This window comes from Mobula hypostoma, chromosome 22 (genome assembly GCF_963921235.1).
Source record: "Mobula hypostoma chromosome 22, sMobHyp1.1, whole genome shotgun sequence".
Taxonomy (NCBI): Eukaryota; Metazoa; Chordata; class Chondrichthyes; order Myliobatiformes; family Myliobatidae; genus Mobula; species Mobula hypostoma.
The window spans coordinates 16,538,186-16,555,890 of NC_086118.1; the positions used below are offsets into that span (position 1 = coordinate 16,538,186).

The 17,705-nt window shown below is 41.5% G+C and overlaps 1 protein-coding gene across 5 annotated transcripts in view; it reads right to left on the reverse strand.

Annotated features, from left to right (window-relative positions):
* Positions 1-17,705, reverse strand: part of myocd (myocardin) — a 714,017-nt gene that overhangs the window by 38,218 nt on the left and 658,094 nt on the right. For all 5 annotated transcript variants that reach the window (XM_063074257.1, XM_063074258.1, XM_063074259.1 and 2 more), the window contains 2 exons: positions 2,606-2,681; positions 197-358 (listed from right to left, as the gene is read on the reverse strand). In XM_063074257.1, coding sequence (XP_062930327.1) covers positions 197-358; positions 2,606-2,681 — 238 coding nt within the window. The remainder of the gene's footprint in view (positions 1-196; positions 359-2,605; positions 2,682-17,705) is intronic.

Sequence of the window (17,705 nt, forward strand, 5' to 3'; positions counted from 1 at the left end):
TCAATGTTGAATTCTTCAATATAACACACAAGGGATAATTACTTAGAAATTCACTGATGGTTTGTTGTGCTAAATGGGGATTGTACTTGAGGTGGCGATGCTCCCCTAAAGTGTTCCTAACCTTACTGATCTGAGATTTCTCGGCATATAACAGTACAAATCTCAAACTCGGATCAAAGGTGAGCTTTGTAAATACCATTGATTGCCTCTTTCACAGCCGAGTCCACTGGAATTATATTCTTCTTCACCAGTTCCAGAGGCCCAGGTCTTTGGGCTATCTTCTCATTGAGATCATCAGCCAGCCTTGCCCGCTTGAGCTTCATCTGAGTTGCTTGAAGTTTACCCTCTGCAGGTGTATCTTTTGGACCATAAAGAGAAACTTAGTGACTGGTCATTTGAAATGATTACAAAGCAGATCTTCCTGGCCCAGTAAACCACCCTTCACACCCACCTCCCCATCTACTCAACCACACCTGCAAAGGCTATCTTTTCCTGGCATGGACACGGAGGCCAAACCCCACTAGATCTTAACATCCTGGAATGATGGGCAACTGAGACTCTGGTGTGAGACAAAATGGACTGCAGATGCTAGAATTCAGAACAAAGAAAAAGCTAAAAGACCTCACCAGGTTAACAGCAACTTTGTGGGCAAAAGGTGCAAATCAAAATTTCAGGCCAAGGCCCTTCATTAGGTAGTCTGAGAAGCCAGGCCTTGGGGTCAGTATTAGTAGATGTAAAAGCCATGGGGTGTGCATTTAAATACTTTTTGAATGTCTCTGATACTTAGAGTCATCTAAAAAAATTAAAATTCACACAAGATTCAAAATTACACAATTACAAGGGTTACCTAAAATACATAAAAATAAGTAAAAATATTGAATTTAAGTAATAGAATAAACAGGTGCTTGAATCATTTCCCTGCAATCACCATTCACATAAATGAGTTTGCAGTTCTTGCATCAGGTTAACCCTGCATGAGATCTGAGAGGCTATGCCCCAATGTCAATGCTGGGAAATCCCAGAAAGGCTAGGATCTGCATCAGTAGCAGAAAGTTTTGAGGGAATCAGCATTCTGAATCAGCAAGTTCTGAACCTCTGCACCTGACAGTGTAGATCTGGGATTCTACTGTTTAAGTGATTGAAGACCAGATGAGTGTTTGGAACCACCAGCAGTAGCCAACATACTTTGCGGCACTATCATGTTATACCATCTCAAAAAGCTATTAGATATGTTATCGATCAGAGCAAAACTGGCGGGTGAAAATATTAAAATGATTTCCCATAAATTAAGCTGCTTCTCTGATTCCAGTATAAAAAAGCTGACCTAACTACAACTGTTCTATCCCAACATCCTGGGAGTGCTTTCCTAGCGTACATTAAATTTCCTAAAAGGTCAACACTGAGGTCACAGCCCTCCAGGATGGTCCTGGAGCCTCCGAAAATTAAACATCATTACTAAACTAATTTCGTAGAAAAATCAGGGTGTGTGTTGGGAGTGGGTGTTCTAAAATGTGTTTTCGGTTTGCTTTTATTGCTTTTGTCTATTAGTTATAAAAATGTTGGAAATGAGGAGCAAGCAGAGCAATTAGGATCAGAAAGTCATGAGGGGGTGAGTTCCTGGAATTTTCCAAAATTGAGCTGGAAACTTTATTTAACCCATTACCAATAATGGCCACTGAACTCCACGCAGAGCATAAGGGAGGAAACACCTGCTCTCTGGCTAATTTTAATTCCTTGGACTCTGAGATGATTCCAGTTAATATCCTCTTGGAAGGAAACCAAAGAGTAAATTGTGGACGACAAGGTAACCTAATGCTGCCACGTTAAGGTAGTTGTTTGTGAGTATTAGCTATGCATCATTCTGGATACATTCTGGATCTGTTTTTAAAAAAGAGAGCTACTTTTATGGAGAGCATGTAACCCAAAGGCAAGCCTGTCTAATGGCAGACTTCATACATAGCAACAGGTATCAGAACTATAATCAGAATAAAATGAGAAAGGAAACAGGGCATTTCATCAACGATTCTTCTATCAATAGACTGGCAGTATGGGCTTTCAAACTTTTGTATCTTCTTCCAAATGGGAGAAGTGGGGTCGGAGGGGTCCTTGATTATATTGGCTGCTTTCCCAAGGCAGCAGGAAGTGTAAGAGGAATGAATGGAGGGAAAGCTGGTTGTGTGATGGACTGATAACCATAACTGCATGTGAGGAATGCTACTAAAATTAGCTGGTTGAATAAGGAAACATGAGGGTATACCAACCAAGCCCTGTGTTTGGAACTTGGCATCAACTCCTTGTCAGGAACACAAGAGTTCATACATCTTGATTTGATCTGCTACATTGTCAGAAGGTCTATTTTAATAAATCCTGGGCAAGGCCTCATATGTGGTCATTCAGCCCTATTGGTACACCTGCAAAAAAAAACAAGTCTGCAGCGCTGACCAACAATGGAACCCACCATGGATGAGTTCTCATTGGGCACCATGAGAAGTAGATGGTCACCAAGAATCCTGTCACTAGGTTTGGAACACATACACACACTACTTGCATAACATTTAGACACCATCAAAGCAATAAAAAAATTACAATGCAGCCACATTCTCACCTTGTAGGATATGCATATTAACCAGATCTGTTTTCTCAGGTCTACTTCTAATCTTGTGTTTCAAGTAATCTTCTGTCTGTAAAGTGTAAAGAAATGAGAAGCTTATTAAAGCAGAGTTTATTAAGCTATTAAGGAACTTACTAAAGGCAGAGTTTTCTTGAGGGCCAAGACACCCACTTCTGCTCCTTGTCCATATGTTCATGGGTTTGTAATCAATTGCCAAAAAAGTAGAAATTAAGTTGATTAAATCATCAATGGTGTATTATTTGCCAGGAACAAATGACAAACCTGTAATCCCCCTGATTTCATGGAGCTGTATGGTTAAGTAGCAGAGTTAAATATGAAAAAAATTCTTTAGAATTCCTCACTTTCCCTGTCCGTTGATCTCTTCCCTTCCCACTTTCCAGGGAACCAACACGTTTTCCAGGTTTAGCAACTCCTCACTGTTTCTCTTCCAACTTTGTGTGCTCCACTCACTGACGATGATATGATCTCTGCTACACTGAAGAAACTAAAGGCAGACTGGATGACTGCTCTGCAGAAAGCGTCTGTTCAACCTGTAACAGGGCTTTCCGGATGCCTACATATTGATTCTCCATCATCCCAAAGCAAAACTGAGACACAGCATCACAGCTTCCAAACTGGCACTTACAGCCTCAGAATGTGTCACTGAATTCAACTATTTCAGACAACCAGCATTTTCAATTTATATCAGAAAGAGTTATTTCAGATCAAAGGTCACCAGCTTCCACTTCCATAACCCCTGCCCGACTTGCTGAGTATATCTAGCATTCTTAGCTTTCAATTCAGATTTCTAGCATCTGCTGTATTTTATTTTAGTCAGCATTTTACAGATTCAGCATTGTATGCCCCTTTCCTCTCATACCCTGTTCTTATTTTTTCTTTTTCTCTTTATAACCCTTCCAGGCTGATGATCTGTGATGAATAAACCTCCATCTACCAGTAGCACCATTGCTGTGTCACTCAGTCTCCTTTGATAAGTCCATGAGACCATAAGAGATAGGAGCAGAATAAAGCCACTCAGCCCATTCCATCTGCTCCACCATTTCCCTTTTCCCTGATCATGTGAGGCACCTTGTCAAAGGCCTTCTGAAAATCCAAGTACACAACATTCACCGATTCTCCTTTGTCTATCCTGCTTATTACTTCTTCAAAGAATTCCAACAGATTTGTCAGGCAAGATGTTCCCTTGAGGAAACAATGCTAACTTTGGCCTATTTTATCATGTGCCTTCAAGAACCCCGAGATTCATCCTTAACCATTAACTCCAACATCTCTCCACCGAGATCAGGCTAACTGGCCTATAATTTCCTTTCTTCTGCCTCCCTCCCTTCTTGAAGAGTGGAGTGATAATTGCAATTTTCTAGTCCTCCAGAACCAAGGCAGAATTTAGTGATTCTTCAAAAGATCATTAGTAGCACCTCTGCAATCTTTCAGCTACCTCTTTCAAAACTCTGGGGTGCAGTCCATCTAGTCCAGGTAACTTAATTCAGACCTTTCAGCTATCCAAGCACCTTCTCCCTAGTAATAGCAATTGCACTCACTTCTGCCCTCTGACACGCTAAAACTTATGGCATACTACTCATGTCTTCCTCAGCGAAGATGGATGCAAAATAATTATTTGTTTCATCTGTCATTTCCTCATTCCGCACTACTATCTCTCCAGCATCATTTTGCAGGAATCTGATATTTACTCTTCCCTCTCTTTTACTCTTTATTTATTTATTTGAAAAAAATCTTTTGCTATCCTCTTTGATATTATTGGCTAGTTCACCTTCAGGTTTCAACCTTTCCCTCTTTATGGCTTCTTTTTTAGCTGTCTTCTGTTGGTTTTTAAAAGCTTCCCACTTATTTTTGCTCTATTATATGCCTTCTCTCTTGCTTTTATGTTGTCAGTCAGGATTGCATCACCCCGCCTCTAGAATACTACTTCTTTGAGATGTATGTATCCTGTTCCTTCTGAATTGCTTCCAGTAAGTCCAACCATTGCTGTTTTGCTATCAACCCTGCTAGTGTACCCTTCCAATCAACTTTGGTCAGCTCCTCTCTCATGTCTCTATAATTCCCTTTTTTCTATTATAATACTGATACACCTGACTTTAGCTTCTACCTCTCAAATCGCAGGGTGAAAACTGTCATATAATGACCAATGTCTCCTATGTGTTCCTTTACATTAAGCACCCTAATTAAATCCAGTTCATTACAGAACAACACATACAAAACATTGCGCCGAAACGTCAACTGTACTCTTTCACATAGATGCTGCCTGGCCTGCTGAATTCCTCCAGCATTTTCTGTGTGTTGCTCGGATTTTCAGCATCTGTAGATTTTCTCTAGTTTGTGACTGGATCATTACAGAACACCCAGTCCAGAATAGCCAGTCCCTTAGTGAGCTCAACCCCAAGCTGCTCTACAAATCCATCTCATAGGCATTCTACAAATTCTCTTTCTTGGGATCCAGCACCAACCTGATTTTCCAAATCTACCTGCATATTGAAAACCCCATGACTGTTGTAACATTGCCCTTTTGACAAGCATTTTCTATCTCCCACTGTAATTTGTAGTCCACATCCTGACCACTGTTTGGATGCCTGTATATAACTCTCATCAGGGTCTTTCACCCTTGCAGATTCTAAACTCTACCCACATTGGAACAGAAGATGTAGCAACTGAAATATATTTTTCTAACTTCTCTTCATTTCTGATGAACGGTTGTCAGCCAGAAGCATTGATTTAGTTTCTCTTGACCTGCTAAACATTTCCAACATTTTTGATTTTAACTGTGGAATTTCAAGAGCAGGTTTGGTGTATAATCAGAAATGAATATTTCACACGAGAATGCAAGTCTGGGATTTAAATAACAGCTGAATGACTGACTAAACAATGCTACATGCTCCCCTGAAGAGCATATAATTATTAGTTATCCATCCATCACATCATGTCTTTACAACTTGATGGTGTATCAACTAAACAGCATGTGAATTAATGATTCACAGATTTCATGAACTCATGTTCAAATAGGAACAGTAATATTCTACTGAGTTCTCTAGCGAACATGAAATTTTGCATTTTCATGTGCTATAGATAAAGCATCATTCGAAAAAGAACTTGCACAATTAATTTGAAATACTACAGCCCTTCCTGGTGGGGAAAAAAATCCCTGCTCAGGCAGAGTAGAGAGGTTTGTATTATTACCAAGCACAATAATGTGTCCTGTTTCAGCTTACATCTATCAGGCTTGTATTACTTTGAATTTAGAAGTAATTTCCTCCGACTGGAATGGGGGTGCTTCTAGAACGAGGGGTCATTGTCTGACATACAATGTTTGTAACAGAATCAAGGAGAGTTCTGTCACTCAGGGCAGAAAAAATGTACGGCATTCTCGGTCATAGAAAGCAGTGGAGGCCAAGTGTCTGAACAATTTGAGGAGGGTTTTTAGACACAAATGTCAAGAGATAATAGGAGAGAATGGGAAAACTGCTCAGCGCATCACCAGCACCAGCATACCTACGTAGCATCAAGGACATATATACAAAAAAGTGCCGGAGAAAGGCCAGCAATATCGTGACGGGCTCTACCCATGCTGTTTATGGACTGTTTGTCCCACTCCCGTCCCAGTCTACGTAGCATCCACGCCCACACCAGGACCACCAGAATCAAAAACAGTTACTTTAACCTAGCAGTGAGGCTGACTAACATCTCCACCCACCAACCCACACAAAGCTGCCATTCCCCTACACACTCCTGTGCCTAGCATCACTTTATGGAGATACAATCAATGTGTACAAGCTATCTTATGTATTTAATTTATTGTTTTTTATTATTATGTCCTTTATCTTATTGTGTTTTTTTATGATGCATCAGATAAGGAGTAACAATCATTTTGTTCTACTGCAGAGCAGACTTGATGGGCCAAATGGCCTAATTCTGCTTCTATATCTTTTGTTCTATAGTATTTATAGTTGGATACTGGAAATGACAAACAATCTTGAATCCCAGAAGATGGAGGGTTATTCATACTCTCCTTTGACAAACCTACTCCTTGTCTTATTTTTTCCGTGTAAAGAATGTAATGTTGAATGCTGGTATAATTATCCATCTGTCACTTCACTTGTACTGAATTTCTAGTAACAAATGTATAACTGGTAAAGGAACCAAAAGAATAGCAACGTGCTACCTCATGCTCAAGTATCCAGCTACACGGCAGCACTTGCAGGGACTTGGAGGTTATCAGCTATCTGTTCTTTGGAGCTGAGAACAGACTTGCTTTCCTCCCATTTCCATGGACCCTATGATATCAGGTGATAAGTGTGACATTTTGTAAGTTCAATGCATTAAACTGATTCAAAGGAAGATGAAATGCAGGGCTAAATTCAAGTTTTACTTCAAGTGAAGCATGCATGTACTGTATCACATGGTAGTGTGATGACGCCTGCAATTAATGTACATTTACATATAACCAATAATTAGTTATTTAAATCAACAAGAATTCTTAATCAAGGTATACATACAGACAGAATAATATTGAAATCTTATTGAAATATTAAATACACAACAGTAAGCAGCACTTATTGTGCAGATGGTGGAAATCCTGAGCAACACACACACACACACACACACACACACACACACACACAAAACGCTGGTGGAACTCGGCAGGTAAGGGGAGGTTCATTTCCCTCCAATATATGCTGCCTGATGTACTGAGTTCCCCCAGCATTTTATGTGTGCTGTTGCAGACCTTTGCTCACATCATCCATCTGGACCTAGCTGCTTCAAATAGAAAAACAACATCTTCCCATTGCTTTTCTTCTCTCTGGTGGGTAACTGGCTTTCTTTCTCCATTTCTTACCAAGCTACATGGCCAATAATAGTAATAAAGGTCTTGGCGGAATACCTCCTCAGAAGTACATTGCCATAGAAACCAAAGACTTTGTAAAATGACAAACAGACTCAATAATGCAAAAGAAATTTTTAAAGTATCAAAATGAAGTTCACTAAAATATTCAAAGAGGCATGCAGTTCAAGAGGGACTATTACAATATTTGTACAGATGCTGGTTCTTCAGAAGAACGATCCATTTTAGCCCTTTCTCCACAAGCCCATAATTTTGAGATGTTCTTGCATTCAAGCAAGCTATTAATAGACAAACGGTTTTGATTCTCATGGTACCGTAGAGGGGAATTTTGATACGAATAATTCCATGGGGTCATGAATGAGATGCCATTGAGAAATAATTAAGAAGTCATTTTTCTTTGGCAAGGGACAACAGAGTGGGAAAGTTGAGAGATAATATTTTAACATTTCTCCAGTCATTTATCCTCAGTACTATTTATTCACATCCCAATTTTGTGCCAGATAACCACTGTCAAGAGGTGTTGAACAAATAAGTGACAGCATCCAGTCACCCCGGCACTTACCATTTCAGTGAGCAATCTGGAGATTTCTTGCAAAGTCAAATTCCTAGGTTTCTCTCTGTGTTGTCAAATGTGATTTAATTATGACACAAATAACACCCTAGCCCACACAAAGAAACGTAGGTCCATTCATTCACTGGTTTTTCTTCCTACCAGTCTAAATTACTTGATAAATATTAAAGCAGGTTTAAGCAGAAATGGTGCAGCTTTTAATGAAAGTTACCAAATCCAAAATGCTTGTGACAAAGGTAATCCACTTTCTTTAGTCCTCCTTGACTCATCTACAGCTTTTGATACAGTTGGCCACAGCAACCTGCTCCAATTCCTGACGAAGGGTCTCGGCCTGAAACGTCGACTGTACCTCTTCTTAGAGATGCTGCCTGGCCTGCTGCGTTCACCAGCAACTTTGATGTGTGTTGCTCCAATTCCTCTTCACTCTCTTTGGATGAATATGTTTGTACGCTTTTGGTTCCATTATTATCTCGCCATTTGGAGAGCTGCAACAGCTCCTTTTCTTCCCACACTGCTAATTCTGGTGCCCCCGCCTGATAAATCCTTGTCTCCATTCTATGTAGTGGCTGCTGAGCAATATCATCCAAAAGTACAGTGTCAGGTTCTACCCAGGTACCGACCAGTTCTACATTACCTCCACCATTGATTGAATTGTTCAACCTGTCCAAATCTAAAATTCTCTTGCCTCTTTCCTCACACCAATGGGTACCTCTTACCCATTACTCCCTCGTTTCCTGATACAAATTCATCCTTGGTTTAACAACTACATTGATTTTAAAGTCATTCCATCATCTTGCCTCCGTACTCTCCTCCAGCCCACAGCCTCAGATGCCTGCCCTCCTCCATTTCTGAATTTAGCTGCTCTGTTATTGATGGCCATTTCCTTAGCTGTCAAAGGCCAAAGTTCTCAGATTTCTCCCTCAGCCTCTCCCTAACACTTTCTCCTTTTAAGTCAAGTCAAGTCACTTTTTATTGTCATTTCAACCATAACTGCTGGTACAGTACACAGTAAAAATGAGATGACGTTTTTCAGGACCATGGTGCTACATGAAACAATACAAAAACTACACTGAGCTACATAAAACAACACAAAAACTACACTAGACTACAGACCTACCCAGGACTGCATAAAGTGCACAAAACAGTGCAGGCATTACAATAAATAATAAACAAGATAATAGGCACAGTAGACGGCAGTAGGTTGGTGTCAGTCCAGGCTCTGGGTATTGAGGAGTCTGATGGCTTGGTGGAAGAAACTGTAACATAGTCTGGTCGTGAGAGCCCGAATACTTCGGTGCCTTTTGCCAGATGGCAGGAGGAAGAAGAGTTTGTATGAGGGGTGCGTGGGGTCCTTCATAATACTGTTTGCTTTACGGATGCAGCGTGTGGTGTAAATGTCTGTAATGGTGGGAAGAGAGACCTCAATGATGTTCTCAGCTGACCTCATTATCCGCTGCAGGGTCTTGCAATCTGAGATGGTGCAATTTCCGAACCAGGCAGTGATGCAGCTGCTCAGGATGCTCTCAATACAACCTCTGTAGAATGTGGTGAGGATGGGGGGCGGTGGGAGATGGACTTTTCTCAGCCTTCGCAGAAAGTAGAGACGCTGCTGGGCTTTCTTTGCTATGGAGCTGGTGTTGAGAGACCAGGTGAGGTTCTCCGCCAGATGAACACCAAGAAATTTGGTGCTCTTAAAGATCTCTACGGTGGAGTCGTCGATGTTCAGTGGAGAGTGGTCGCTCCGTGTCCTCCTGAAGTCAACAACCATCTCTTTTGTTTTGTTCACATTCAGAGACAGGTTGTTGGCTCTGCACCAGTCCGTTAGCTGCTGCGCCTCCTCTCTGTATGCTGACTCATTGTTCTTGCTGATGAGACCCACCACGGTCGTGTCATCGGTGAACTTGATGATGTGGTTCGAGCTGTGTGTAGCAGCACAGTCGTGGGTCAGCAGAGTGAACAGCAGTGGACTGAGCACACAGCCCTGGGGGGCCCCTGTGCTCAGTGTGATGGTGTTGGAGATGCTGCTTCCGATCTGGACTGACTGTAAGTCTCCCAGTCAGGAAATCTACGATCCAGTTGCAGAGGGACGTGTTCAGGCCCAGTAGGCTCAGCTTTCCAATCAGTTTCTGAGGAATGATTGTGTTCAATGCTGAACTGAAGTCTATGAACAGCATTCGAATGTAAATGTCTTTTTTGTCCAGGTGAGTTAGAGCCAGGTGGAAGGTGATGGCAATGGGGGTTCAGTGAGGGGGGCAGCAGGGTCTTGATGTGCCTCATGATGAGTCTCTTGAAACACTTCTTGATGATGGATGTGAGTGCAACGGGACAGTAGTCGTTGAGGCAGGACACTGAAAACTTCTTCAGCACAGGGACGATGGTGGCAGCCTTGAAGTACGTAGGAACGAATGCGCTGCTCAGGGAGACGTTAAAGATGTCAGTGAGAATCTCAGCTAGCTGGTCTGCATATCCTCTAAGCACTCTGCCAGGAATATTGTCTGGTCCAGCAGCCTTCCATGGGTTAACCCTGCACAGGGTTCTCCTCACATCAGCCACGGTAAGACACAGCACTTGGTCATTGGGAGAAAGGGTGGTCTTCCTCGCCACCATGTTATTTTCCACCTCAAAACGAGGGTAGAAGTTGTTCAGCGCATCTGGGAGGGAGACATCACCAGCACAGTCAGGTGATGTTGTCCTGTAGTTGGTGATGTCCTGAATGTACTTCCACATGCACCGTGTGTCGCCGCTGTCCTGGAAGTGGCTGTGCATTTGCTGGGCATGTGCATGCCTTGCCTCTCTGATGGCCCGGGACAGTTTGGCCTTCGCTGTTGTTAGGGCTGCCTTGTCGCCTGCTCTGAAGGCGGAGTCATGGGTCCTCAGCAGCGCACACACCTCCGCGGTCATCCATGGCTTCTGGTTAGTGCGTGTAGTGATGGTCTTGGCCACAGTGACGTCATCGATGCACTTGCTGATGTAGCTCATCACTGATGCCGTGTACTCCTCTAAGTTGGTGGAGTCGCCATCGGTTGCAGCCTCCCTGAACGTGTGCCAGTCAGTGTGCTCAAAGCAGTCTTGAAGAGCAGAGATGGCTGCTTCTGAACTGGCCTGGAGCGCCTGGCGAGCGGTCTGTATGCTGGGATTAGCATAACAGAGATGTGGTCTGAGTAACCGAGGTGGGGGCGAGGCTCTACCTGGTACGCGTCTGGAATGTTTGTATAAATGAGGTCCAACGCGTTCGCCCCTCTCGTTGCAAAGTCCGCGTTCTGATGGAATCTGGGGAGCACTGACTTAAGGTTCGCGTGGTTAAAATCTCCGGTGACAATAAACAGTCCATCAGGGTGTACGTTCTGCAGTTCACTAATAGCCTCATATGGTTTTACCAAACTTATGACCATTTGCTCCATTTATGGCTTTGTATCAAATTTTAGGCAGCGAGCCACAGGAGGAGATCCTGGAGAAATGAGCTCCCATGATGGGATGCCCCACTACATTAAAGGCACTGTAAAAATACAAGAGCTGAGAAATTACTCTGCACCTCCGAAGGCAAATTAGACTGGTGATGTGGGTGGGAATGTTTTGTGGATGGGACCATGGCAACAAATTCTATGAATGAAACACAACAATGTGAGCTTTGATCTTTAAATGTCTGTCCTTTATTCTCTAAGATTTGAAGTAGTAGGTAGTTGCAAGTGGTTGTCTGAAAGAAAATCATAATGGGGAGGAGCTGCTGGTAAAGAGATGAATTTCAAGGTTGTATAAAGTAATGATACTTTGGTAATAAATGTACTTTGAATTTTGAATTTGAGATCAGAGCCAAGATCATGAAGGGTTCTCATGCCTTGTTCATTTATATAGAGCCTGAAGATAATGTTCATGGTATTAAAATTTGAGACTTTTATGTATGAAATACATAAAAATTCAAACATCTCTTCTCAGACGATAGAGTGAAGCACCTATAATCACATACAGATATGACTGATACTGTATATTTTCCTCACTACACCGTTATCCATTCATTATCAGATTATTCAAATGAACAAGCAATTCAGGAAATTAAAATGCTTAGATTTTCCAATGAACTGCTGGTATTAATGCACCACTGCACATTTTATACATGAATTCTGTAATATGCAACAAAATCATAACTCTACTTAGCTTGTATTTTTCCCTGAATTATGATATTCTGTGGTTTAAAGTCATTACATGATTATGCTCTCACCCAGACCACAGCTGGAGCTACAATTCTTTAAAAACATGAATTACTGTATAACAATTTCAGAATGATTTATGTAATGAGTTGCCTTGGCCTTTTAATTTTTACAGATTTCTGTACTTCCTTCTCAGTTTTAATTTTTAACAGTTGTTGTACTATTTTATTCACATGTACAGTAATCCACTGGAGAATAAAAAAGGAACAGAGATGAGGATTTGATAACACTGACGTCATGAAAAGGATGCAGGTGGGGAAACTGTTAATCATGCTTACATTTTCTTTATGTTTTTGAGTTCATTTGAGCTCTTTGCTGTGATGGTTGCATCAAGCACAAAATTGACAATTATGAACCAAGACCCCCTTTACACTACTCCAAAAGTAAACATTTACTACATGCTCTACTATATAAATATGACACGTTCTTCTTCATACTAAGTACACTTGTAGTTTCTCAATATGTAAATCCAGTTTATGCCGAAATACATTTTTATGCTGTGATACACTTTACCAGCAGTTAAAGATGGCAAAATTATTTTCTTTTTGCTCATTCACAGCTAGTGATGAGCAAAGAACTTCACCTCAAAAATATAGAATGCATTAAAGCACATACTCCAGGAATCAAGGGGCATTTTCCAGAATGGAAGCCTCCAACCCCTTGTTCTTCTATGGTATGTGCAATTCTGGGCACGCCGTCCTTGAAAGTACACCTCTAATTCTATAAAGAAGAAGATCGCTTCAGCTTAGTGCTCCAAACCAAGGAGAGACTCACAGATGGCGCATTACTTCCACAAAGACTGACAGGACTTTCGTCTAGCCTTTTCAGTATCGGGAAGCTTTTATTTCATGCCATGGTCCATGTCCTCAAAATCACTGTGATATATAAAGCAGCTCTACATTAGAGTTCTGAAATGGTTGTTCATTATTAAAAAACACGCATCGAATACACCCAACCTCTTTCACCCTGTCCCTCACAGAGACTGAAGTCGCTTGAAAAATGATGCTGGAATCCAAGTCATAGTCAATATCATGGTGAGTTAGTGTAATCTGCTATCTCAACAACGGAGAAGAAAATACCTAACTAGTGAGGTAGGTAAGAGTTAAAAGTTATACATCCTAGAACTTCTACTGCAGTAGCATGACACTTCTTTCTTATATGATAATTTCATCTAAAATATAATTGTGTCTGCATCTACAGTGGCTTTGAGAGTTGGAGCTTATTCTACTACGTATGATGAATGCATTCATATGAAGGTCACTAGGATTGTATAGTGATGTCACTTGGGTGTGCAATGCATTATATCCATGATTTTATACCACAAATATATAGTTCAGTAAAGGTGAGAGCCTTGGTTGCTCTGATTTCAATTTGCCTTTTGTCATTCTGCTTTTCATTCCTTAATTTTCAAATTGTATTACTTGACTTTTGAGTACTTTATGCTGCACATTCTGGCCATTTTGGGTTGCCATGTAGACCTGAGACAGTATGCAGTCCTTTCTGCTTTCCCTTTGGATCATCTCTGCTGTAATACAGAGACTTTCGTTTTGCATTAGGGAGAATACGTCAAGAGGAATGTCTTCTTTTGTAAAATTATCAGGTATTCCCTTTTCCAAAAGGTAACCATTTCCATGATTAGTCGTCCTCTTGAATTCAATCTTGCAATTGTGTCCTCCAAGAAATGGAGCCCATCTCTGCATTTGTGCTCCTGCTGTTAGTGGAACACCCTTCTGTGGTTTGAAAATGGACACTAGTGGTTGATCATCAGTAACGAGAGTAAACTCTCTCCTATACAACTACTGGCTGAAAAGTTTTACACCCCAAACTGGAATCAAGGCCCCACAGTCAATCTATGCATAATTTTTCTATGCACTAGTAAGGGAACATGATGCAAAGGTTATGAGGTGTTCACTTCCATCACTCATAACATGTGACATGACAGCACCTATACCATAAGGCAAGTTTTACTGGAAAATGGGGATCATAATGTGTGATTACAATGTCTGAAGTCACTGTTTCCTTTGCGTGTTTGGAAAGCTACCTTGCACTGATTTGTCCATTGCCATTTCATCCAGATCTGTATAATGCGTTCAAATGGTGGAGCACCGTAGCCAGAATTGGCAGGAAACTGTTTTAGTAATTGACAAATCCTAAGAAGGACCACAGCTGTAACACATCCTTTGGCCTTGAGGCATCCACCACTGCACATTGTGCATTCTTGTGCACCAATGGTGTGACCAGTAAATGATGCTTGGTTTAAAGAATTCACACTTGTCATGTCATGTTCTCAGCCCATAATCTACGAATATTTTTAACAGTGTCTTGAGATTTTGGAGATATTCTTTCTCATACTCGTGGTAACAATGATGTCATCCAGGTAACACTAAGTGCCTGGGCAGCCCGATAGCACCTGGTCCATAGTTTTCTCCAAGAGAGCAGGCGCAGATGCTATTCCACAAATAAATCTGCTATAGCAATAAACCCCTTTGTAAGTGTTTATGGTGAGAAACACTTCGGACTTTTATTCCATCTCCAGCTGCAGCTAAATCCACTTTGCTGAAGAGTTTCCTTCCAGAAAGGTTTCCAAAGATATCCTCTATCCTGGGCAGAGGGTATTGATCTACTTTCCGTACTGGGTTTATAGTGACCTTAAATTCACAACAGCTCCTGACAGATCCACCCTTCTTGGCTACTGGGATCACTGGCGTTGCCCATGGGCTCCACTCAATCTTGGGAAGAATTTCTGCAGGCTTCGGTTCATTATCTTTGAAATGTCAGTCAAATACAATTTGTGGAATGACTGGAACAACTGAGCTAGTGTCCAATGCCATTTTAATTAATTTTTCCATTTACTTTTGGTGTAAACCATATTGCCTGTCTCTCCCCTGCGCCCCCCCCCCCACCTTCTTACTCTGGCTTCTGATTTTTTTTCCCAGTCCTGGTGAAAGGCCTTGGCCCAAAACGTCGATGGTTTATTCCTTTCCATAGATGCTGTCTGACTTGCTTAGTTCCTCCAGCATTTTGTGTGTGTTGCCTTGGATTTCCAGCATCTTCAAATTTTCCTGTGCTTGTCTGTGTCTTGTTAGTTTTCACATTGTAAATCTCAGCTCTACTCAGACTTGTGTCAGTCTCATTATTAACAGATTTTCCACCAACAGCATGCAGATTAGTTCTCATTTTGAAACAGCACCTTAACTCAGTTTTGAAGCTGCAATGCCCAACAGAGTCTTGCTATCACAAGAAAAGCGACTAAGTTGATCACTTGCTGTTAGACTGCACACTGCCTTTGAGCGCCCACTCCTCTCTGACGCAGGCAGTCCAGTTTCTTCAGTTTCTCTGCCAACTAGCAATTTACTGATAGAGTACACCTGCAGTACTTCATGTTGTTAGTGTCCAGCAAGGTCTTGTGATCATAAAAAGTGTTTTAAAAAGACAATAACACTTTTGGGTAACTCTGCTGAAGTTGCTGCAAATAACGGGTGAGGTGTTGCACTTTGGGTGGACAAACCAGGGTAGGAGTGTGGTAAAACAAAGAGATCTGGGAATACAGGTAGATAATTTGTTGAAAGTGGCGTCACAGGTAGGTAGGGTTGTAAAGAAAGCTTCTGGCATACTGGCCTTCATAAATCAAGGTATTGCATACAGGAGTTAGGATGTTATGTTGAAGTTGTACAAAATGTTGGTGAGGCTTAATTTGAAGAATTGTGTGCAGTTTTGTCTATAGGAAAGATATAATGAGATTGAAAGAGTGCAGAGAAAGATTACAAGGATGTTGCTAATTCTTGATGACCTGAGTTATAGGGAAAAGTTGAATAGGTTAGGACTAATTCCTGGAACGTACTCTAGAAATTGAAAGGAGATTTGGTTGAGGTATACAAATTTATAAGATGTATAGACACTGTAAATGCAAGCAGACTTATTTCACTGAGGGTGGGTGAGGCTACAACTAGAGGTCATGGGTTAAGGATGAAAGGTGAAATATTTAAGGAAAACATAAGGGGGATCTTCTTCACTCAGAGGTTGGTGAGAGTGTGGAATAAGCTACCAGTGCAAGTGGTGGACATGGGTTTGATTTCAACATTTAAGAGAAAATTGAATAGGTACATGATTGTGAGGGGTATGTAGGGCTATGATCTGGGTACAGGTTGATAGGATTAAGCAAATTAATGGTTCAGCATGGACTAGATGGGCCGATGGACCTATTTCTGTGTTGTGATGTTCTATGACTCCGATGGAAATTGGAAAGGACAATGAAATCTTCTTCCAATCACAGATCCGCATCAGGATTCACTTCACATTTTTGCCGATCCAAAGAGATTTTCCACTTTTAGAGATCCAAATGCAAGGTTGAGAGAAATGAGAGATTGCTGCATTGTATGTTTGATCGAGACTTGGCTTTCTCCAAGCACACTAGATACAATGATCAGCCCCAAAGGTTTCTTGATTTACAGAATGGACTGAACTGCTGATCTCGAAAAGGCAAAAGGAGTATGTATGTGTTTCAGGATAAATTTTCGGTGGTGCTCTGATGTGGAGGTTTTGTCGAATTTGTGTACCCTTGACTTGGAATACCTGTCAAATGTCTTCCATTCTATTTACCTAGGGGGTTTGCATCTGACCACAGTTTATACACCACCAGCAGTCAACTATAATAAAGAGCTTACAATACTGCATGATGCCGTCTTCAAACAAGAAACCGTCCACCCCGACACATTTCAAATCATAGTCGGAGACTTCAGCCAGGTTTGTTTGAAGAAAATATTGCCCAATTACCATCAGCATATAACCTGTAGCACCAGAGGTCCCAACATACTGGACCACTGTTATACTAAGATAAAGAATGCCTACCGTTCCATGTCCAGATTGCATTTTGGCAATTACGATTACTTGCCTGTCCTTCTCCTATCTGCACACAGGCAGAGGCTAAAGAGCAAAGTTTCAGAGATTAGGACAACGAAGAGGTGGTCGCAGGAGGCAGACAAGCGGCTATGAGATTGCTTCGAGTCAGTGGACTGGGCCATGTTCAAGGACCTATCTGAGGATCCGAATGAATGCACAATTGTTGTAATAGACTTTAATAAAACAGCTGTAGACAAGTGTATCCTGACTAAATCATTCAGCCTTCTCCAATTGGAAGCCCTGGATGAAACATGAGACCCAAAATCTGTTGTGAGCCAGATCAGAGGCATTCCAGTGTGGTGACCAACAGAGTTACAAGAGGTCCAGGTATGATCTCCAAAAAGCTATCTCACGGGTGAAGTGGCAATTCCGGACTAAACAAATCAATGAAGGATGCTCGACATTTGTGGCAGGGCTTGAATATGATCACCTTGGGTAAGTTAAATTAAGCAACATAGAAGACAGCAGGGCTTTGCTTCCACATGAGCTTAATGCCTTCTATGCTTGCTTTGACCATTAAAACATGGAGAAACCATCACAAACTCC